We start from the raw sequence: 22,878 nt of genomic DNA, 5'->3' as shown, positions 1-22,878 counted from the left end.
TGTTGTAGGCTCAGGAGGCACCTTATGCGACAGAGGAGAAGGATAATCTGGTGGTTAGACTGCTAGCCTGTGAAATCCGAGGCCTTTTTCTGCAGCCACATTAGGACAGCAGCAGCCATGAGCTACAAAGCAGAAATTCACATCCTTGCATTCCATCTAAACTACATTAAAACAATGAACTATTGGGCTGTTAAGAAGGAGCTCTGGTCCTAACAGTACCCACCATCACCAGATAAAGCAACAGATCTTTAAACATCTTAAGAAAACTGTTTGACAACATTCTGTCTGGCAAGGAATCACTTATTAACAATTGCGACTGTGAAATCTATACGTTTTTATTGTTTTGCCTTCATGGTTCCTGCTTCTCTATTGTTTATCTATATGATTTCTGTCTGGTTCTTTGTTTGTCTGTTACATAACTAATTTCACAAGATTTAAATCAATTAAGGTGGTGGAGTATGATTGGTTAAAGAATTGTTTTGCAATATGTTAGGATTGGTCAAAGAATTATTTTGTAGTACATTAGTTTAAAATGATTGGGTAAGGTATAGCTAAGCAGGACTCAAGTTTCACTATATAAATTGGGATCCAAAAGGAAGTTCTTTGGAACCTAACTCCAGGACACAACCCAAGATCAGAACTGCCAGACTCAACACCCTGCCAACCATATCAGGCAGAAACTGGAGGAGCTCCAGACAACCTGATCCTGACTGGCCACCAGGAAAAGTTTGTCTGCCTTTTTGGCAGTGGTGAGCACTGTATGCTTAGTGTGTGTATTCTGCTTTGGTAACTGTTAATAAATAGAGGTTAAGAATTTTACTGTGTAAGGCACTTTCACTGGTAAAAGGCTCCGCAAACCCTCAGAAGACTATGCTGGAGCCCTAGGAACTGAGTATGGGTGGCTCTGAGCCCTAGGAAATGGGTATTGGTGGATGCCTTTTGTCTGGAGCCCTAGGAACTGGAAAAGGGTGGGGATGCCTAAATTAACTTGGTTACCCCTGGAACCCACAGAAGGGTAAAGGTGGGGTGCCCTAGGGAGGGTGGATTACAAGCCCAGAACTTGCAAGACCTGGGTGCAATTCCCTATATGGCCATAGACTTCCTATATGACCATGGGCAAGTCAGTTAGCTTCTCTGTGCCACTCACCCATCTGTAAAACGGGAACAATAGCATTTCCCTACTCCCTACTTCAGAGGTATTGTGAGGATAAATACATTAAAGATTGTGAGGTACTCAGAGACTACAGTAACTGGGACCATACAAATATCTTAGAAAATAACAACAGTGGAGGAAGTGTTTTTACTTTCTTCCTTTTTATTTCTGATCATATAAGGAACTGTACTATTGTGTTCCATTGAGGGCTGCCGGCACTGGTTTAACTGCCCTATTCCACTGATGCTTCTCAGACGTCTCTGGATTCAAGATCAGCTGCAAGGGAATGTCCAAGAAGAGGAGCTAAGTGACTGAGCCAAAGGAAAATCAGGAAAACAAGGAAAATCTGGGAACGTTTTTATTAAAATGCATTTCTTCAGCCAAGGTCTATCCATATCTATTACATTTCCAGTGGGCTCAGAGAACTATCCTTGACAAGCCCAATTCTAAGCAGGATAAAGATCATATATTTTTATTGACCTGCCCAATGCTCTCACCACACCAAAACAGACTAAGAAGCTAAAGATATGTGACTCTAAGAATGATACAAATTAACTAAATTTACTAGCTTGTGGAATAGAAAGCTATGACACTTTCAAAAGTGTGCATGGCTAGTATCAGCCCCAGAGACAGTTGTGTACCTCTCATAACATCTGGTATCAAGGGCGTGCAGAAAGTGGGGCAAGCAGGGGCACCCCAAGGCACAGAACTCCTCCAGCCTCAGGGCCGAGGCACAGAACATGCACCTCCAAAATCCAGTGAAATTTAAATTCCTGTGCACTCCCCTGGCTGGTATCCCTTCCAATCAGCTCTGGAATCCAACAAGAGAAATAGAAACTGATGAGAATTCCTGGCTAAGCCTTTAGATCCAGCTGTGGGGGATGAGGGAGGAAAGAATGGAGCTCATACAAGATGAAACTCACCCCTGTGCCAAGGGCAGAACAAGGCCTATGCACTAGTTAAAACCTCAAAATAGCCTTGGTACATAGGCCTTGCACTGGCCTTGCACAGGGGTAAATTTCACCCCCAAGGAACAGACTATATTTACATTTGTTAGCAAAGATCCTTTCCAGTTTCTATTGGCACTGTCCTTGGTATAGCTCTGTTTTCTACATACAATTTACTAATTAGTTCATTTTTGGTGGCCCACATTATCTGATTACAAGACAAATATGCAGAAACACAAAAGACACCACACTAAAGATATAGAAAATAGTAGTATGAACATAAAAATAGTAAAAAATAGAACCAGTTTACACAATGTCTCTCAGGAAACAGTCCAGAAATACATGTAACTTTTCCCATTCCATTATATCATATTATTTATCAAATAGTGCAGGCTGTCACACAGTAAGAATTCATATTGTAACGCATTACCACAGGCTGACTGGCCCCTTTAAGAGGGAACAGAGGGTACAGTGAACCTATAACTGATTACCAGCTTTCCAGGTGGGTTTAAAGGATGGTGCCTGGATCTTATAAAGGGGAAGATAGCAACTGGGGAAGGAAGGTTATCCACTGACCTCTCTCAGCTCAGGGAGGTAAAGGTGCTGCTAAAGGAAGCTCTGGTAAAGGCCACAGCAGAAAGCAGGAGGCTCCTGCAGGAGACCCTTGACTGGGGGAAGGATTTTGGGCCTGGAGGCCTCTTGGACACTGTGAGCATGTGGAATAACTCCAGGTTGAAAGGCTTGAGATGTTCTGCAGACATAAAGAGAAGGGGTAGGTTCCAGGTAAGAAGGCCTGAGAGTGGATGTTCAGAAGAGCAGGCTGGGCTGAGGGGAGAGGCTAAGCAGAGACTGGGAAAGATGCTGTGCCCAGCTTGGAAACTTGAAGACAGACATACTCCAGGGGAGAGGGGCTGTGCTCTGTGTGAGACTCGGGTAGAAGAGACTTTGTTGTATTTTAATAACAAGACCACAAGAAGGGGTGTTTTTCTTGGACACAAGATTTGGGGAGTTATTGAGGAGCCTGAGTGAAAGGGAAACTGAGGCAGGACTCTGCAGATCCCTGCACAGCCAGCAGGAGGCTGGTGTGGATGCACTATCAAAGTCTGTCTGCATATGCATAGACAATGGAAGCCTCAATTATCAAACACAAGTTTTAATGAGTGGCAACCAAGGAAGCTGAAAAAAAATACAGTGTGGCTGGAGACAAGCAGGGCTGGCTCTAGGTTTTTTGCTGCCCCAAGCAAAAAATTTGCTGCCCCAAGCTCCAAGAGCGCAACTGCCCAAACAAAAACAAAAAAAAAAGGATGGCCAGAATGCCGCCCCTGGAATTATGCCGCCCCAAGCACGTGCTTGCTTTGCTGGTGCCTAGAGCAGGTCCTGGAGACAAGGAAACTGAGGTGTGAACAGACTGGATTTTTAGAATGTGGGTGCAGATAAAGGGTATGTCTGCCCTGCAATTGAGGTGTGTGATTGCAGCATGTGTAAACACACCCATGCTATCTTTAGTCTTGCAAGCTTGGGTACCAACAGCAATATGGGCTGCAGTGCGAGATGTACAAGTGTACCCAAGTCCCTGGGTACTTACTCAGAAGCTAATCCATGCTGAAGTCCATCCTGCTGCAGTGTCACTACTACTGGCACCCAAGCTAGCTAGATTAAAACTAGCTCTGGTATGTCTACATATTCTGCAATCACACCTCTGATTGCAGTCTAGTCCCACAAAGTGAGAGAGACCAAAGGAAATAGCAGGGGAGCGTGGAATACTGGGGCAGTTGCTTCTGCCAATACAGACTGTCTTAGCTTGGCTGTTCCATGTTCCCCTCAGACTCTGTATTCTAACTGACACAAGGCAGCCTTCGAAAAACAAATGCTTACTGGGTGCATACTTCCTGAAGGGGGAGAAGTCTCATCTGGAGTCTGAACTCATTGGGACTCACTGACAAGCACAGAGTGAGAAATGGAGTGCTGGAGCCTGAAGGTCCAGACTCAGAATCATAGAGCTGAGAAGCTTGATAATGAGGAGGATTGAGAGAGAGAGTGAGAACTCTCTGAGCCATCACTCTGATAAAACCAGGGAGTGAGTAGGTGCATTCTGACAAGAATAATGAAAAATGAGAAAGCCTGGTGTGGACAGTGCAGAATTCAGAAAGGTTAATTCAATGAGCAAACATCACATGAAGGATTAGCTTTATTAATAAACAGTCATTTCCAGTAAAAACATTGAACAAACTCCTCTGTGTTCAAAAGCAGTAGGTGACCTAGCAAGCCGAAGGATAATCTGTTTTTGCTGTATTAGTAATATACTCATCTTGGTGAACAAAAGGAGCATTTTCCATGGACACCTTCCCCCTGGGAGTTCACCCATCCAAACACTGATTAAATCCAGCCCTGTTTATGCTTTTTAAACTGGATATCAGTCATACTCCAACCAATAACACTGTTCTCTTTCAAGCATCCCTTTTCAATCACATTAATTTATTAATTCCAAGATGCACCCAGACCTATGATCCCATTATTTCAGCTTGTAACGTCCTTAGAATAAAGGGGTATAAACTACTGCTTAAGTGACAAGATGATTAACTAAGGAAGGTTACTGTTTCAGGAAGGGGTTGTTGGTGAACACAATATCCTAACAGTGTCCAATCTCTTTAGAGAAAACTACATGTGCTGAACAATACATGGAAGGGTCTCCATGTTGAACCTCATCTCTCTCTGAAGTGAAATCATTGATGGTTTTAAGAATTATCATGCAACCACAGTGCTTTGATGTTAAGTGCAATACCTTGAAAAGCGAGTATGTAAAAATAAGACCTTCTTACTCAATAGATTCCCCTTTCCATCATTATCACAGTAAAATTTGCTGGATTTACTAAAGTTCATCTTTACTCCTTTTTATGGCTGTTATATCTGCAGAGCCATTACACAGAGGGTGAATTAGATAACAGAACATTCTGGCTCCGGTATCCTCAACAGATTTGTTATCTGAATTAAGATTACAACATCTTTATTGTTGATCATGCACAAGAACAAAGAGTCTCAGATCCCCAGGGGGAGTTTGAGGTGCAAAAGAAAAAAAAGCTTTTACTTGTCAACTGAGCACAATAAATCAAGAGTCACTGAGAAATAATGAATATAGAGACCCCTCATGCCAGTTTTGCAGTCACTGTTAGAGCTGACATGGAATTTAATCAGTTAGGAAAGTAACTTACTGCATATGGTCAGTACACATTTTTAAATATAGTGTCATGACAGGTATCACTAGGTGGTGCTGGTATGTACAGTCTTCCAAGTTATTTTTCTTAAGCCTTGTCTAATTTATACAACTCCCCTAGTGCAGATCCAGTTATAGAAACATGAAAGTGCATATAATGGTATAGATTATTCTTATATAAGAATAAGCTAATTTGCTGTAAGGGACTTTTTATACTAGTATAACTACATCCATTCTAGGGGTTTTACCAGTATTACTATTTCTGGGAAAAAAAATCATACCCATACCTGAAATAGTTACACCAGTCAAACTTTCAAATGTATGTAGACCAGGCCTTAGCGTATGAGCAAATGTTCGGTCTTGAGAAGATCTGCTGTGTGTGTTAGTTTTGCCATGCAAAGGTTCTCGGTAGGGGGAGCAGTGTGAGCAGTAGAAGATTTTGCTCTCTACCTAAGGGTACGTCTACACTGCAATTAGAAGTGTGACTTCTGCACATGTAAACATAGAGGTGCTAGATTTAATCTAATTAGCTCAAATAATGTACAATGAAGTTACAGCAGTACAGGTTAGCCACTTGAATATGTCACCAGAGTCCTGGGAGGAATTGTATAGCCCTTGCTGCTAGGATTCACTGCTATGGACTGAGCTAACTAGATCAAAACTAGCTCAGACATGTCTACATGTGCTACTGTCACCCATGTAGACATACCCTTTGCCTCAAGAATTGACTCCAATCAGAGACAGAGGTGCACCCTTGAAATGGGGGGGGAAGGGGGGCAGAAGGGAGGTTGGGGTGAGATTATTGAAAGACGAGATTAGCTGCATGCTGTTTGTGACCACCTCTGTTCCAGGACTGATGTATGTGTAAATAAAACAAGTTATACTTAGAATATATCCAAATTCTGTGTCACTGATTTATCCTCCACTGCGAAGGTGACCTGAAAGGCCACAGATGTCAACTACGGCTTGGCACAGGGACAGCAATATTCATACTAGTTCAAAACTAAATTTGCTCACAAACACAAAACTCACATTCCTCATTTGGAACAACATCCTAGTTTGAAGTTTTAAAATGGACCAACTGTACACGTGAGTTACATGAGTGCACAAAGTCTGGACAATTTTCTTAAAGGTGAATATGCTGTTTTTACACACTGGGAATCAGCTGAATAGATTTTCCTCTAGTTCAGTCCCGCCTGCCCCTCCCCCAAATCACTACTATGTAAGCCAAGCAACAGATGTTTCACCCCCAAAATGTCATTTTACAAAAAGCTATTAGCAAGTGACAGTAGCCGTTTCCAACAGAAGGGCCTGCTGCCCCTAACTTTAGTGTCTCCAGTACCGTTAGGGTGCGAAGAGTTAGTTAAGCAACAGAGCAAAGTGCCAGGATCCGCTGCGGAATCCCCATTAGACGTGGTTTAGAAAACTGGCATGGATCTTGCCGAAGGGGAGGCTGATCCCCTAGGGGAGGTCCCAGGAGTGTCCGCCTGGGTCGGGGGCGGGGGGGGGGGGTACAGCTGTAGGGGACTCTCAGTGAGAGGGGGTCTCAGGCCGGCTGAGGTCTGCAGGGCCAGGGGCAGCACTGGCCTTGCGGGGGCTCAGTGCTGGGGACAGGGTCAGGGAAACGGGCGCGGCGCTTCCCTGCGCGGCGGCCAGGCAGGAATTCCCCGAGCTGTAGGAGCCGCCTGGGGGGGGGGAGCCCGGGGCACCCCGGGACCAGCCCAGGCAGCCCGGAGCTAGCAGCCCCCCGCCCACTCCCGGCTCCCTTACCACATTGCTGAGGAAATCCGCGTCGTTCAGGTCGCCCAGGTCCAGGAAGCCGGAGCCGCCCCCGGGGAAGAGGCGCTCGGAGGGGAAGGGCTCCAGGATACTGTCCATGGTGCCGGGCAGCGCCCCGCCGGAGCAGGCTTAGGTGAGGGGCAGAGCCGCCTTCCCGCCAGCGCGGCGGGCCGGATCCGGGGCGTCCCTCGCTCCCTCCGCCGGTCCAAGGCTCGGGGGTTACTGCAGCGCCGCCCGGCGCAGCCGATGGCAGGGCCCCGGGCACGCACAGGGCATGGCTGCTCCTCCCGCGGGCCGGCTGCGATCCATAGGGCGCGGGGCAGAGGGGCTCCCCGGGGCAGCTGGGGGCCCCGCGGCGGCTGAGGGCGGGGAGGAGAGGTGGGGTGCCGCGCCGGGGCTGGGCAGGAGCCGAGCCCCGCGGGAGCGTGCCGGGGCCCGCCTGGAGCTGTGCAGGAGGAAGGGAGGGGCGGTGTACTCCTCCGGGACTCCCCTCTGCCCAGCGGCCACTTCCCCACTCCGCACAGGATCCCCAGGCTCAGCCGCCTGGCCGGCCCGAGCATCCCGCCCCCAGCTCATGAATATTAAAGAGGGGGCGAGGCGTAACTCCCCTCCCGGAGCAGCCTCTTAAGGAAGCTCTGGGGCAAGGCACGGCTCCTCCCTTGCTCTTGCGCTGACAGCTCAGAGAATGGACACCGGCCAAGGGCAGGGAACAGAACTCCCGGCAGATCTGAACAGTCATCGGGCCCCATGCAGCTCCGGGGGCAACCACAGACCGAGGAGACAGTGTGGGGAGATGTAAGAGGGAGAATGCTGTGGAAGACCATTACAGGCAGGGGTGGCAGCCAGGCCCGGGCTGGCCGCTCAGCATTTTGCAGCTGCCCTATGTGAATGTGTGTCCCCTGCACATTCTAGAATTTCTCCTGGACATCCTGATGACTCTGACAAGAACCGACATGGGATTCTTAATGCCCACATGTGATCAGAACCATAGTCTTCTATCTCCTACCAAAGACAACTTCTGCAGCACCACACTGGGGTGCTGCGCTCAGTACTCTCAGGGAAGATCACCCCCACTGAGTTACATCACTTGCTACAGCGCAATGTTCCCTACCATTGTATGGTGTTGGTACACTACTGACTTAGAGGAAAAAGTGCCACCTAGTGAATTTCCAACACCCTATGTTCTAGGTATTCCCTTCAGTACCTAGAACAGGGGTGGCCAAACCTACTGGCTCTCTGAGCTGCATGCAACAATCTTCAGAAGTTCAAGAGTGGGGGCACACCTGTTGGGACTTCAGCCCTCTGGTAGGTACCTGCCAGGGCTCAGAACTTCAGCCCCGTTCCTGCTGAAGCCCCAACCACCAGCAGGCATGCCCCACAGGGCTGAAGCCCTGAGATCCCCTCCACACTGGGCAGAAGCCTCTACCACACCACCCCATTGCACGGCAGAGGTCCTGAGCTCCCCCTAGTTTGGTAGGTGGAGAATGGGGGAGGAGATGGGGGGGGCTCTGCAAGCTGCACGTGGCTCATGAGCCATGGTTTGGCCACTCCTGACCTAGAACATATGAAGATGTTTTCCTGGAATGAAGTAAATTGATTAAGATGCCCTGCATCTGAGGACCATAATTTCAGTTTTGTTGCCCAATTCTTTAGTGGTTATTGATTTCCAATTAATTACCAATTTAAAGAACTGGGGGACTGTAGGGTTCTAGGTCCAGAATCAAGTACAACAGAAGCAGTTATCAAGTTCAATATGGAGGAGAGGAAGGTGATCAGGAACAGTCAACATGAATTCACCAAGGGCAAGTCATGCCTGACCAACTTGATTGCCTTCTATGATGAGATAACTGTGGATATGGGGAAAGCGGTGGTCGAGAAATATGGATTGGATGAATGGACTATAAAGTGGATAGAAAGCTGGCTAGATCGTCGGGTTCAACGGGTAGTGATCAATGGCTTGATGTCTAGTTGGCAGCTTGTATCAACCGAGTGCCCTAGGGGTCAGTCCTGGGGCCGGTTTTGTTCATCATCTTCATTAATGATCTGGATGATGGGATGGATTGCACCCTCAGCAAGTTCGCAGACGACACTAAACTGGGGGGAGAGGTAGATATGCTGGAGGATAGGGATAGGATACAGAGGGCCCTAGACAAATTGGAGGATTTTTGCACCAAAATAAATCTGATGAGGTTCAACAAGGACAAGTACAGAGTCCTGCACTTAGGTCAGAAAAATCCCATGCACTGCTACAGGCTGGGGACTGACTGGCTAAGCGGCAGTTCTGCAGAAAAGGACTTGGGGATTTCAGTGGATAAGAAGTTGGATGTGAGTCAACAGTGTACCCTTGTTGCCAAGAAGGCTAATGGCATATTGGGCTGCATTAGTAGGAGCATTGCCAGCAGATCGAGGAAAGTGATTATTCCCCTCTATTCGGCACTGGTGAGGCCACATCTGGAGTATTGTGTCCAGTTTTGGTCCCCGCATTACAGAAAGGATGTGGACAAATTGGAGAGAGTCTAGTGGAGGGCAACAAAAATGATTATGAGGCTGGGGCACATGACTTATGAGGAGAGGCTGGAACTGGGTTTAGTCTGCAGAAGAGAAGAGTGAGCGGGGATTTGATAGCAGCCTTCAACTACCTGAAGGGGGATTCCAAAGAGGATGGAGCTCGGTTGTTCTCACTGGTACCAGATGACAGAACAAGGAGCAATGGTTTCAAGTTGCAGTGGTGGAGACCTAGTTTGGATATTAGGAAAAACTATTTCACTGGGAAGGTGTGAAGCACTGGAATGGGTTACCTAGGGAGCTGGTGGAATCTCCATCCTTAGAAGTTTTTAAAGTCAGGCTTGACAAAGCCCTGGCTGGGATGATTTAGTTGGGGTTGGTCCTGCTTTGAGCAGGGGGTTGGACTAGATGACCTCCTGAGGTCTCTTCCAACCCTAATCTTCTATAATTCTACATCTGGGTGGGAACCCAGTGTGCACAATGATGACACCCACACTGAAGGCAAAGCAAAGCTTTAACCACTTCTATTAGCACAATTAGCAAAGATACAAACTTCAAAAATGTAAAAAGAAAGCAAAAATACAGTATTAAAGCAGTCTCTTGTACCATTCCTCACACATACTCATATCCTTCCTTGGGGATCTGATGGTAAGAGACAAAGGTCCTGCTTTGTCTCTGGCATGCCAAACAAGTCTCCCTTTTACATGCTGGTCTGGCCTATTATAGGGAATAGGGGCTGTCATGAATATTCATACAAATCCTCAGCCTCCTTTCTCTATATTTAACCTCCTCACCCTAATTATGTTGGGGTATCCCTATCTGATAGATTAATATATATATTGATGATTTCAACTAATTATCATATACATCAATTCATTGCCAAGGCAAGTTCATGGCTAAGCATCTGCCAACATTTTATCCTAAAATATCCAAGCCTACCATCAGCTCAGTGTTCATGTGGTTACTTGGTAGCATTTTGTTCTGACCCTCCCCAGCTCCCAAGTAGACTGTTTCCAATTCCCCAAAACTGAGGGTCACAGTTGGGCCACTTATCTGTGCTAAAGTTCATATGCTGTAAAGTTTTAAGTCAACCGCTTAAGCTAACGCCTTACAGGATTCAGGTCTGTAAGTTCCTTGTGTTAGGGCTTAGTAAAGTAAAATGCTGAAGCTAGCTCTATGGATACAGTTTGATGAACTGAAAAAGACACCTTTCCTTTAGCAGGCCCAGTGTCATCACTGGCTTCTGCAGACAGAAATCCAGTGACTGTATCAGTAGGTAGTGAAGTATACTTGGGGAGGAAAGCCAAATAGAAGATACGTCTTTAGAGAGTTCCATTTTTGAAGGTGAAATGAAAGCATGTAAGTAGATCTTACTGCCAATTACCCTCAGCAAAAGTCAGTGTAGGTGGGTCTGTTTGCAGCAGCCCATCTTGCAGTTCTGTAATTAAAGAGTTTAATTAAGAGCTTCAGGAAGTTTATATGACTTCAAATAAATAGGATTTATCCCTGTCCTCTCTGATCTTCACTTCGACGAACACTCAGGAATACCTCTTAGAATAATCCTGTTGAAGAAATGCTGGTATCTCTCCATCCCTACCCTCACGGCTCAGCCAGAGTAGCCTGAGGAATCCTGATTCCCACAAAGGCTCTCCCTTTATCAGTGTCAGGGAAATAAATTCTGCAGAGAGAACCAAGGTACATTTCTCCCAAAAGAAACCTGGCTGGTGACTTCCAATGACAAGAGTAACTGAGAAAGGCCAGGTTTCAGAGTAGCAGCCGTGTTAGTCTGTATTGCAAAAAAAAAAAAAAAGGAGTACTTGTGGCACCTTCTCTAAGGTGCCACAAGTACTCCATTTTTTTTTGAGAAAGGCCAAACTCACCAGAAGGGGATATGCACTTTGGTGACACCTGGAAGGCCTGAGTTGGCATTAGACTTTGAGATTCCATCTACAACTGAAGCTTCATATGCACACTTTTTTCTTGATTCCATCCTGGTGTCTCAGGGCTCATGCTACAGCCTTAGAGATCAACCTGAGGCTGTCCCTCACACTAGCCCCCACATACAAACCCTCCAACCACATAGTGTAAACTAGGTCCTAACGCCACTTCAGTTACATTTGCTCTCACTTTTCCAATCTCTATCTGCTGTCCATGAAGTGTAAAGCGGCCTTAGTGTAAATGCAAATCATAGACACAGACACAGCCAGTAGAGAGTTGGGTTATGGTTCCAGAGACTCTCAGCTTGTCACTCACATTGGGGATGGATGGTATTTGGGACTAATTGTTTAACATGGGAAAGAGGGAGGAACCTTGCAATGTCCACAGTGATGCACTTCATACCCACTGCAAGGAGACACTGGGAACAAAACAAGAACCTTACACCCTCTCAGCCCATAGGCCCTGGTAACAGACCCATCTCAGGGGTAACAGACCCATCTTGGAGGATGGAGGGCTGGACAACTGTGCCAATTAGGGGGGGCAGGGGAGGGCAGAAGCCCCCCCCCCCGAGTTCATACAGGAAGTGTGCAAGCTTCCAGGTGGAGCTCTTAACTACAGCACAGCATTAGTGTGAAATGTAAGTTCTGCAGAGGAGAGATGCCCCTGGGGCAGGGAGTCAGTATTTTGTTTAGAGAAGCAGCCGTGTTAGTCTGTATTCGCAAAAAGAAAAGGAGTACTTGTGGCACCTTAGAGACTAACAAATTTATTTGAGCATAAGCTTTCGTGAGCTACTAACAATTTTATTTGAGCATAAGCTTTCATGAGCTACAGCTCACGAAAGCTTATGCTCAAATAAATTTGTTAGTCTCTAAGGTGCCACAAGTACTTCTTTTCTTTTTGTATTTTGTTTACAAACAGAGACAAGGTGATTAAGATAAGAAAGAGCTGGTGATTAAATTAAGGATATGGAAATTTAACCTGTAAAAGAGGAATCGCTCTGTGGAGGGGGGAGGAGTTGTTTTAGAGAGAATGTGGGGGGCAGAGGGGCAGGAATTCAGAAAAAATACAGCAAAGCACTAAGCCTCGGTTACATTCAGAAAAGGGGGAGATTTGGGGGCATAGGTGAAAAGAAAGGGACAAACCCAGGGAAGGGCTACCAATGTATAGAGAAGTTCCCACTCTACCTGTGGTACTTATGTGGCCCCATCACCATAGTATCTGAGGCTGCGCATCACAATGTCTAATCTATTTCTCCTCCCAGCCCCTAGGTGAGGTACAGCAGTGCTGTTATCCCCATTGTACAGATGGTACACTGAGGCACACACAGACTAAAGGCCAGATTTTCAAAGGTATTTAGGCACCTAGTGAGATTTTCAAATGCACTTACAAGGTTAGGTGATTTGTAAACCTCACTAGATGCCTAACTGTATCTTTGGATGCCTACAAACCTTTGAAATTCTGTCCTTAAAGCACTGGCCTGGTGCCGGACAGGAAATCCATGGGGGAGTAGAACCCAGGTCTTTCAGAGCTAGCCCCTTATCCAGCAGACCAGCCTCTCTCTCTGCTGCATACTGCAAAAAAATGAGGACTTTGATAAATGGGAGGAAAACCAAGGTGGCCAGTTCCCTGAGACTCCAGCAAATAGTCTCTAAGGTGCCACAAGTTCTCCTGTTCTTTTTGCAGATACAGACTAACATGGCTGCTACCCTGCATCCTGGGACCAACACATTTATTTGAGCATAAGCTTGTGTGAGCTACAGCCCACTTCATTGGATTCATAGAATGGAACATATAGTAAGAAGATAGATATATACACATCCAGAGAACATGAAAAGGTGGAGTAAGAGGTTAATTAATTAAGATGAGCCATTATCAGCAGGAGAAAAAAACTTTTGTCGTGATAATCAAGATGGCCCATTTAGACAGTTGACAAGAAGGTGTGAAGATACTTAACTTAAGGAAACAGATTCAATATGTGTAATGACCCAGCCACTCCCAGTCTCTATTCAAACCCAAGTTAATGGTATTGAGTTTGCATATTAATTCAAGCTCAGCAGTTTCTCATTGGACTCTGTTTTTGAAGCTTTTCTGTTGCAAAATTGCCACCTTTAAGTCTGTTACTGAGTGGCCAGAGAGGTTGAAGTATTCTCCTACCGGTTTTTGAATGTTATGATTCCTGATGTCAGATTTGTGTCCATTTATTCTTTTGCGTAGAGACTGTCCAGTTTGGCCAATGTACATGGAAGAGGGGCATTGCTGGCACATGCCCAGGATGGGTATCATGGCTGACAGAATGAAAAGCAGTATAGAGGTTAGGAAGGCTGCAGAATGAGAGTCAGATGAGAAGAGATCATTTAACCCCCAAAGGGTGGTAGGTTCTGCCCCATGCTGGGTTGTACAGCAATGGCTACTGTGCAATTTTACATTTTAACTGACAACCATTTTGTTCAGTCATTTTTTGTTCTGAGTTTGAGAAAAGGAAGGAATGAGAAAGTGTCATATAAGAATCAGATCTGTTTATGTCTCAAATTCCTAGGGTTTCAGCTGTATTCAGGCCAATTCCAGAACAAAGAACAGAAACTGTATCCACGGAGTCCATACAGTTGATGATTATTGTCATGATTTGCATTATTCACTGGGAACCATGTGTGCTCAGCACTGTTCAAAATATGTCAGTCCCTGAGCCAATGCATGTAAGATGTATTTTCCACTCCATGCATCTGATGAAGTGGGTTATAGCCCACAAAAGCTTATGCCCAAATAAATTTGTTAATCTCTAAGATGCCACAAGGACTCCTCATTGTTTTTGCTGATACAGACTAACATGATTACCCCTCTGAAACATATAAGATGTGTAAACTCTGGATAAGATGGCTCAGATATTTAAGTATGAAGTGTATTGTTATTGACCACACATGTTATCACATGGTCACTGTGATGTTTATATCTATAAGTGGAGGCACTGATGGCAATAGAAGTTTTAGTTGATTAAGGAATAGAAGATTTGATCCTCCAACTTTCTTTCTAGAGGAAGAGCTGTCCAGAGCTCCTGTGCCTGTTTATTTTCCTTTCCTGCTTGCAATGGCCCTGATATACCTCAGAAGTGTCCATTTTTTCCTCAACTTTAAAATATAGAATTTTCTTGGTGTTTGGTTTTAAATATTCTCCTGTGAGAACTGCAGCCCAATCACGGTAGGGTTGTGTTTAAGAGCCTTCTGGAAAGTAACTAGCCTTTAAACAGAAGTAAAAGCAGCGTTGCCAGCTCATGATTTTGTCATGAGTCTCATGATAATTGTTTTCCTTAAAGCCCCAGCTCCTGGAGTCAAGAGGATATGTGATGATTTCGACCTTCATTCTTTAAGAAAAATGAAGTTTCTAGTCCTCATGGCTGTGGAGAAAGCTTCAAAATGTGACCTCAGTGCACCCTAAAGGCTGAAAAAGCAAAAGGCAAATAAAAAGAACGCCAAATCTGTTATTTTTACATAATCTCATTATTTTAAAGCCTATCTCATGATTTTTGGTGAGCCTGATTCATGATTTTTGCACATTTGGGATTGGCAATACTGTGAAGGTGACTTGAATGTGTCAATTTCACTCCTGTTTAAGCTTAGTTTCTAGTCTATTATTTGTAGTAAGGTAACACCTCCAGAGCCCCAGGCAGATGCAGTATAAACTCATGGGGCCTTGCCCTAGTAGGATGTTTCCAAAGTTAAATGATCAATTCCAAGCTTGATGAACTGCAAAAAAGTGATAAAAAGTAATCTAGATTGTTTTACATTTGTTTCAATTGTTGTATTCAAGAGTTAGTAACAAAGAATATATATTAAAATTTTAAACCTAACCAGTATTACTTAAGTGACTTGACACAAGATGTGAGAACATGTTAGTATTAGAGCTGAGTGGGTCTAATATTTATAAAATCCTCTTTTTTATATATAGGAATTAGATACAGTGCTCCTGTCAGCTAATTTTTAGGTTATCTGCAAAAAAACCCCTAGAGTTTTCAGGTGCCTAAGTAGCTCTTGGAATCACACTTAAAGTGATTGGAATGCATCCGATGAAGTGAGCTGTAGCTTACGAAAGCTTATGCTCAAATAAATTTGTTAGTCTCTAAGGTGCCACAAGTACTCCTGTTCTTTTTTGCAAATACAGACTAACACGGCTGCTACTCTGAAACACTTAAAGTTGTGCCCCTTCCCCCCAAATCTGAAATGGCGCCCCGGCTGGACATAGGCCAGTATAGCTACATTACACTTTGATGAAAAAGCCCCTTCTTGATGATGTTAGAGGGCTGCTCATGCAGTGCCTATCCTGCCAGGTATCCTGGAGAAACACACTGATTGGTGTTTAGTTCAATCTACCAGCATCTAGGCAGAGGAAACTGATTGTCACTGGACTGCTCCTCATTCTTTTAGGCAGCCCCGAAGTGCTGAGGAAATAGATGTGTCAGTCTTCTGGGAGCAAGTGGGTGCCCCTGTGAAGAAGGTGGGAGGAGCCATAGAGAAACTCCTACCACTGCAAGAGGAGAGAAGATATTTCAAGCTTCCTCAGGAAGGAAAGAGTGGAGCCCTCTTCTCCTCCTAGCTTTCTAAGCAGAGGACTCTCTTCCTCCTGCCCTTTCCCCTAAGGATTAGGATTGTTCAGGGGTAATGTGCATCAGTGGAACTGGGGATGGTGGTGGTAGCAGAACTGAGGGCTGAAACAGCAATGAGTGCTAGGGTCAGGACTGAGGCGCATTGGTAGAACTATAATAGAGGAAGCTTGCACAGTACCTGCCCTCACTAGCCTAATACTTAGGGCCCTACCAAAGTCAAGGTCATTTTGATCAATTTCACAGACATAGGATTTAAAAAATCGTAAATTTTATGATTTCAGCTATTTAAATCTGAAATTTCACAGTGTTGTAATTTTAGCAAATTGACCAGAAAAGGAGGGGGGGGGGCTGGGGCGTTGCGGTACTGCTACCCTTACTTCCGCACTGCTGCTGGCAGTGGTGCTGCCTTCAGAGCTGGGCAAGCTGGAGAGCAGCGGCTGCTGGCCGGGATCCCAGCTCCGAAGGCAGAGCCACCACCAGCACCACCACAGAAGTAAGGATGGCATGGTATGCTATTGCCACCCTTACTTCTGTGCTGCCGCCTCCAGAGCTGGGCCCTCAGTCAGCAGCCACCACTCTCTGGCTGCCCAGCTCTGAGGCAGCAGCACAGAAGTAAAGAATGGCATAGTATGGTATTGCACCTTTACTTCTGTGCTGCTGCTGGCGGGCCAACAGCTGCCACACTCCAGCCACCCAGCTCTGAAGGCAGCGCAGAAGTAAGGGTGGCAATACCATGACCCCCTAAAATAACTTTGTGACCCCCCTCAACTCCCTTTTGGGTCAGGACCCCCAATTTGAGAAACACTGATCTCCCCTATTAAATCTATATAGTATAGGGTAAAAGCACACAAAAGACCAGATTTCATGGGGGGAGACCAGATTTCACAGTCCATGACGTGTTTTTCATAGCTGTGAATTTGGTAGGGCCCTACTAATACTAGTGTCATTTTTGTAAGCATTAAAATTCACCCCACAATTAAAAAAAATTATTTTGAATTACATAAAACCTCCCTGATTTAGTATCTCACCCAAGTTAACTTAAAGAAATCTCCTTTCAGGATCTGAGCTCTTATCACCCTTTACACACAATAGGGGAGGGTGTGAGGTAGAGCTAGTGTTTGCATTAACTCGGTAGGTGTGTCATCAGGAAAGGTCAAGCAAAGTAAACATGACTTGTTTGTCTGAATTGCAAAGGAAAAACACTTTGGCACATTCAAAAAGGGACTTCCCCATCCTGGAGATTAAAAATATCTCAGAAAAAGAAGTCTGCCAGCTCAAAGATCCTGCTTTATATTTACACTTTTTTTCTAAAACATAAATGTTCTAAGCTCATATTCTCCTGTCAACAGTGCTGTATATAAACAGGTGATGAATGATCATATGGAACCTTCTTCACTAGTGCTTGTGCTGTGACATCACTATGCTCTATCCAGGAGAGAGATACCATTGCCACAACCATTGGGTTTTGAAAAGGTCACATAACATCCTTCTCACTTTGACCTCAATGGATGCAGGCTGGAGCCCAATGTAAATGTTACCATTGACTTCAATGGGTGTGCACAATCAAACTCTTTGTGCCAAATGGGGGAGGTATTTCTGCAACCTGAGTTCAACCTGGGAGTTTTGTATTATACAGAAAGACATAAACAAGATAATTGGGGATTAGGGAGGATGTCACATGATAACATGACAATCTGTCTAGGTCACAGCTCTCAGATCTCCCAAGCATTATATTCAAGTTACCCCTTTTACTGACCCTATTCCACCACATCAAGGTCCAGGAAGGCTGAATCTTTTATTTAATAGGGTCATAGACCAATTTAAAAAAAACCCTCACAAAATGCCATATTTCTGCAATATCTCATAGCCAGACAAAGGTAAAGACAAAACAGTCCTATATGGATAAGTTCAGATAAAATGGCAGAAGTCTTCCTTTATGGAAACTTAAGCAATTAAAGGAAATTAAACCGATAAGGGGTTTATTGATAGAAGTTACTCTAAAAACCTATGGAATTTAACAGAGAATGGTCTCCTTTCTCTGGGTTTATGGAAACATCCTATTGAATGCTATAGATGAGTTTTAATTTTCTATTTCATTCCATAGCACAGAACCTACCTTCCCCAGAGGAGATTTTATTCAAGGTACCACTTGTTTATAGGCTGAGAAGAATTTTGACAAATGTACATTTTCCTTTGACTCCCTGGCTATCCTTCTTGGAGGTCTGAAGACAGAAACACCATCTGTTTCTTTGACCTCTGGTTGCTGCAGGATCCTGAGATGGAAAACAAGCATTGCTGTGTGTCAGCATCCCAAAAAGGGACTAAAGATCAGAGCAGGGGCAAACCTGAGGCTGGAGGTAGAGGAGGAGTTCATAGTCAGGTTCTAGGCTACAGTCAATACCAAAGGTCAGAGTCCAAGTCAGGTTTCAGGGTCCAGGTCAGGAGGCAAAGTCCACATCAAGCCAAGATCCAAGTCTGGAGCAGAAACAGTGATGGCAGCAATAAAAGATCCACACTGTTACCTGGACACTTCCTCACATGCCCTTTGGTTTATATAGTGTCAGGTGCCATGAGGCTGCTATCTATCAGATCTGGATTTACCATGGTCTGTGTCCATAGAAAGTCATGGGGCCATAGAATGCAAGATGATTACAGCTACCACTAGGTGGCACCATGGAGATGTCTTCAGCCTGGTAGCTCTGTAGGCCTGGGTTTTAGACCCAGGAGGCCTTATACCAAGAGTGGGCAAACTTTTTGGCCCGAGGGCTACATCTGGGTATGGAAATTGTATGGTGGACCATGAATTCTCACAAAATTGGGAGTTGGGGTGCAGGCTCTGGGGTGGGGCCAGAAATGAGGAGTTCAGGGTGCGGGAGGGTGCTCCGGGCTGAGATCCAGGGGTTTGGAGGGCAGGAGGTGGGATCAGGGCTGGGGCAGGGGCGCAGCAGGAGGTCCGGGGTGCAGGCTCCAGGTGGCGCTTACCTCAAGCAGCAGAGGCGTGGCCAGGCGGCTCTCCATGCTGCCCTGTCTGCAGGCGTCACCCCTGCAGTTCCCATTGGCTGTAGTTCCCAGCCAATGGGAGCTGCAGGTGTTGTACTTAAAATACTGCACAGGATCTTTCAGGGGGAATAAGGCAAAGCACCACATTTATTGGTAATACATGTGTAAGCAGAGTCAGGTTGAGCTCTACCCTGACATCTGGTGGTGAGTTGTGGAAAAGGACTTCAAGGGCTGATCTTGTTTGCATGAGCACACCCACTCCCCCTAGCATGATGGGACTTCTTTCCAAAATGGTCACTTTGGCTGCTGTGGAATCCCCAGTGTCTTTGTTTTTGGGGCAGGAGTAATAAAGTGTTGTTTTCCTGGTTATGTGAATCAAGGACAGTAGAACTGTACCTGGCATTTTATGATGGAGGGACTTGCCCTCAACTAAGTAGCATTTGCTATGCAAGGGACATGGGGTCTAGACCCTCCTGAGTTGAGAGAGGTATGGATTTTTTTGTGAGGGTCTTAAGCACTAATTTCACTATGTAACATTAGAGCTAATATTGATTCTATTAGGAATCTGGTTACGGGCTGCTGAGATGAATTTACTTTGGGCTAATATTGCACCAGTACTGAGGTTCCCCTACTATGAGCTGAAATCACTGAGTGCTGGTAAGTAGTGAGGGGGGGAGGTCTGAAGATATATTGGTAAGTGGCTAGCAGGACGCCTGCTGGAGATGAGTGGCTCTTGGGATGGTTGGTGGAGTAGAGCAGCTTGCAGGGTAGTCAGCTGTTGACATGAGCAGGAGAGCATGTAAGGTGTCCCCATACCTCCCCCCTTTTCTACCCAGGCTGAGAGGTAAACTCTGCAGATGAACTTTTGAACTCTGGAGCTTCGCTGGACTTTTGGGACTTTGGGTGACTTTTGGGTTGCTGGACTCAAGAACCAAAGGGAAAGAACACAGCCCAATCTGCTTGGGGGTGGGTCTTCTGGTTCATGGTTTGTGTTTATGAACTCTGGTTGTGGTGTTTCCCCAACATAATGCTGCATTGTTTCCCTCCTTTATTAAAAGGTTGGTTTTTTGCTATACTCAGACTCTGTGCTTGTGAGAGGGGAAGTATTGCCTCTCAGAGGTGCCCAGGGGAGTGGTATGTAATTGTCCCAGGTCACTGGGTGGGGGCTCCAGCTGATTTTGCATTGTGTTATTAAAACAGAAACCCTAAATACTGAACCTGGCCCTTGTTGCTGCCAACTCTAATGGGCAGAAGGGTTACACATGTATCAATCAACACTGTATCATATGTATATGATATATATTACACTCATGCACTCACATACACACAAGCACATTCTGTCTTGTTGTTGTTAACAACTAGTTGCTCCCCTTCACTGGCCAGGTGAGTTAGATGGGGGAGGGGTGGAGCCAGGCTTCTGCCAATCTGGATTGATGCTCCAATGTTGACAAGATGAGACCTGGGGTCCTCTGCAAGACACCTCACATTTATAGCAGCTTCCCTCTTATGCAAATCTATCCCAGATACAAAATCTGTGTCTGTGTCCTTTGTGCTGCTTCCTTCTGGGTGTTGTCTTAATGCTACAAAGAGGGTGTTTTCAAAAGAAGATGCTTGCTTCTAATCCCCAAGGCCGTCAATATGTCTGCTCTTCTTTAGTGAGCCCACTAAAGAAGTTTCATTGTTCTTGGGTCTGGCTTCCATCCCCTCTCCAACTGTTGCAGCTGTCTGGAGGTGCTTGCCTTCCACACCTTACTCATTCACACCTTGTTCATTCAACAGGGCAATTGTTAAAAGGGGGCTGTGGGGAGGGAAGATCTTATTCTAGTCCTAGCAGAAAGACATTTTTTTTCTACTTTAACTATCCTTAGGGGCTATAACATTATACCAAGGCTCAATACAAAGTTTTCTATGTAAGGATCTGATACAAAGTTGTATGAAAATAAAGGAATAATACAAAGTCATATGAAAGTTATGTGAAGATGCTTAATGCAGAGATTTATCTACACAGGGGCAGTGCTTGGGGCGAGGGCAGCGTGCAGAGCCCCCTAGCTGCCCCACGCATAGGAGCTGGAGGGAGGACATGCTGCTGCATCTGGGAGCCTTGCGGAGGGGGGCAAGCCCCAGACCCCGGTCCCCGGCTGGAGCTCGAGGGCCAGATTAAAACATCTGGAGGGCCGGATGCGGTCCCCAAAGAGTAGTTTGCCCACCCTTGCCTTATACTGTGTTAAGACTGAACAAGCTCCAAAATTGACACCAGACAGTTCTTCCTGGCCTGTTATAATTTGGTTCCATGACTATGTGGACAAGACCAGAATCCTTGATTCTTATTGGAATTAGCAAAGGGTTCTTCATAATAAAAAGGATCCTAATCTTTCTGGATTTCTCTACCTCTGTGATAGTTTTTGTTTGTGAGGTTGATTTGACAAGTGTGAATAAGGCAAGATGGAGGATGAACAACCACTGAGAGGGCTTGCAGCAAAAAAAAGGTGAGATCTGAAGGTGCTTGAACCTTTCTCTCCCCCTCTTTATCCCCCAGTCCTGCCTCATCTAAGAAATCTGCACACTTTCTCATTTTCTTTTAACTTCTCGTTTAAACACACACAGTTTTCCCACCAACCGGATTCAACTGCTTTTCATTTCCTGCTTTCTTGTCCGTTCTGTCCTCCTGCCAGGTACACAGAACACCTGTTCCTATCCACCTGGAAACACTGGGGAAGGGCAAAGATTAAAGAATTGCCCATATCTCACCTTTCTGCTACAACCAGAAGAAGAAAGAGTTATGAAATTAGAGTGTTCATAAATCTATGGCAGCACTTCAGACAAGGAACAAGTTGTGTCGTGTGTGTCATTCATGCAAATATGCAGAGCTGTCACTATGTAAGCTTCCTTTTCTGTGTCTGTGAGTGTACACATACTCTTTTGAGTTATTGAGCTCATACAGTGTGCTAGGTGTACAGGTGTGTTTGTGTGTGTTAGAAGCATGTATGTGTGTCAGAAGAATGTCTGCACAAATTGTGCTTATTTTCCCTTTTGCTCAGATCAGTAGGAAGAACAGGGAAAAGTGAATAGAATATTAATTGCATTTTTGTATATGGCTGAGCTCCATGAATGCTGTGGTTTCAGTGAGCACCCTGATGCTATGCAGAGAATGAAGGGGAAGCCACAGAGGTTCACATTAAATTTATTATTTTTAATGGGATAAACTCAGAGCCCTCACACAGGACTAAATCAGCCCTCCAAAGATTGAGTGAGCGAGGGACAAGAAAGACAGGGAACTAAAGAATTATGAAAAGGAAACCATTTTTACAAGACATAGATCTGGCTGTAAGACCCTAGGAGCTATTCCTATATGGTGGCCCTTCATGGTGTTGTAAATATGATTAAGCTCCCAGTCTCAGGTCTTTAATATGTTGGAAAGTTAAGCCTATTAAAGGTGACCTATAAAGAAAACAAATCAGTTTTTAACCTACTTTGGTTCTTTATGATGGATAAAGAACGTCTAACTTTCTTTGCTTTTTTTCAAAAAAAGTTTGTCTTCTCTTTTTTTAACTTCAGAAACAGAAGAAATATTAAGTCTTGTTTTCACTGCAGTTCTTCTTGGAGGATCATAAAGTGGAGTGGGAACTTTCTGAGTAGTGAATTGAAGGGGAGAGTGTCTTTCACAGGGAACTTTTTACTCCCAACTGTTTGTCAAGCATTTGAGTTTACTGGGAATCAACAAAAATAAACAAAACCAGAGTTTAAAACAATA

General features: G+C 45.1%; 1 protein-coding gene across 1 annotated transcript in view; it reads right to left on the bottom strand.

Moving 5' to 3' along the window:
• Window positions 1–7,646, bottom strand: part of CREB3L1 (cAMP responsive element binding protein 3 like 1) — a 66,152-nt gene extending 58,506 nt beyond the window's left edge. The window contains 1 exon segment of the mRNA XM_038408034.2: window positions 7,082–7,646. Within this exon segment, the coding sequence (XP_038263962.1) occupies window positions 7,082–7,189 (108 nt within the window). The 5' untranslated portion in view covers window positions 7,190–7,646.
• Window positions 7,647–22,878: the final 15,232 nt, after the last annotated feature.

The sequence above is a fragment of the Dermochelys coriacea genome, chromosome 6 (genome assembly GCF_009764565.3).
Source record: "Dermochelys coriacea isolate rDerCor1 chromosome 6, rDerCor1.pri.v4, whole genome shotgun sequence".
NCBI lineage: Eukaryota > Metazoa > Chordata > Testudines > Dermochelyidae > Dermochelys > Dermochelys coriacea.
The sequence above is the reverse complement of the archived record's forward strand: the minus strand, read 5'-3'. Positions and strand labels throughout refer to the sequence as shown.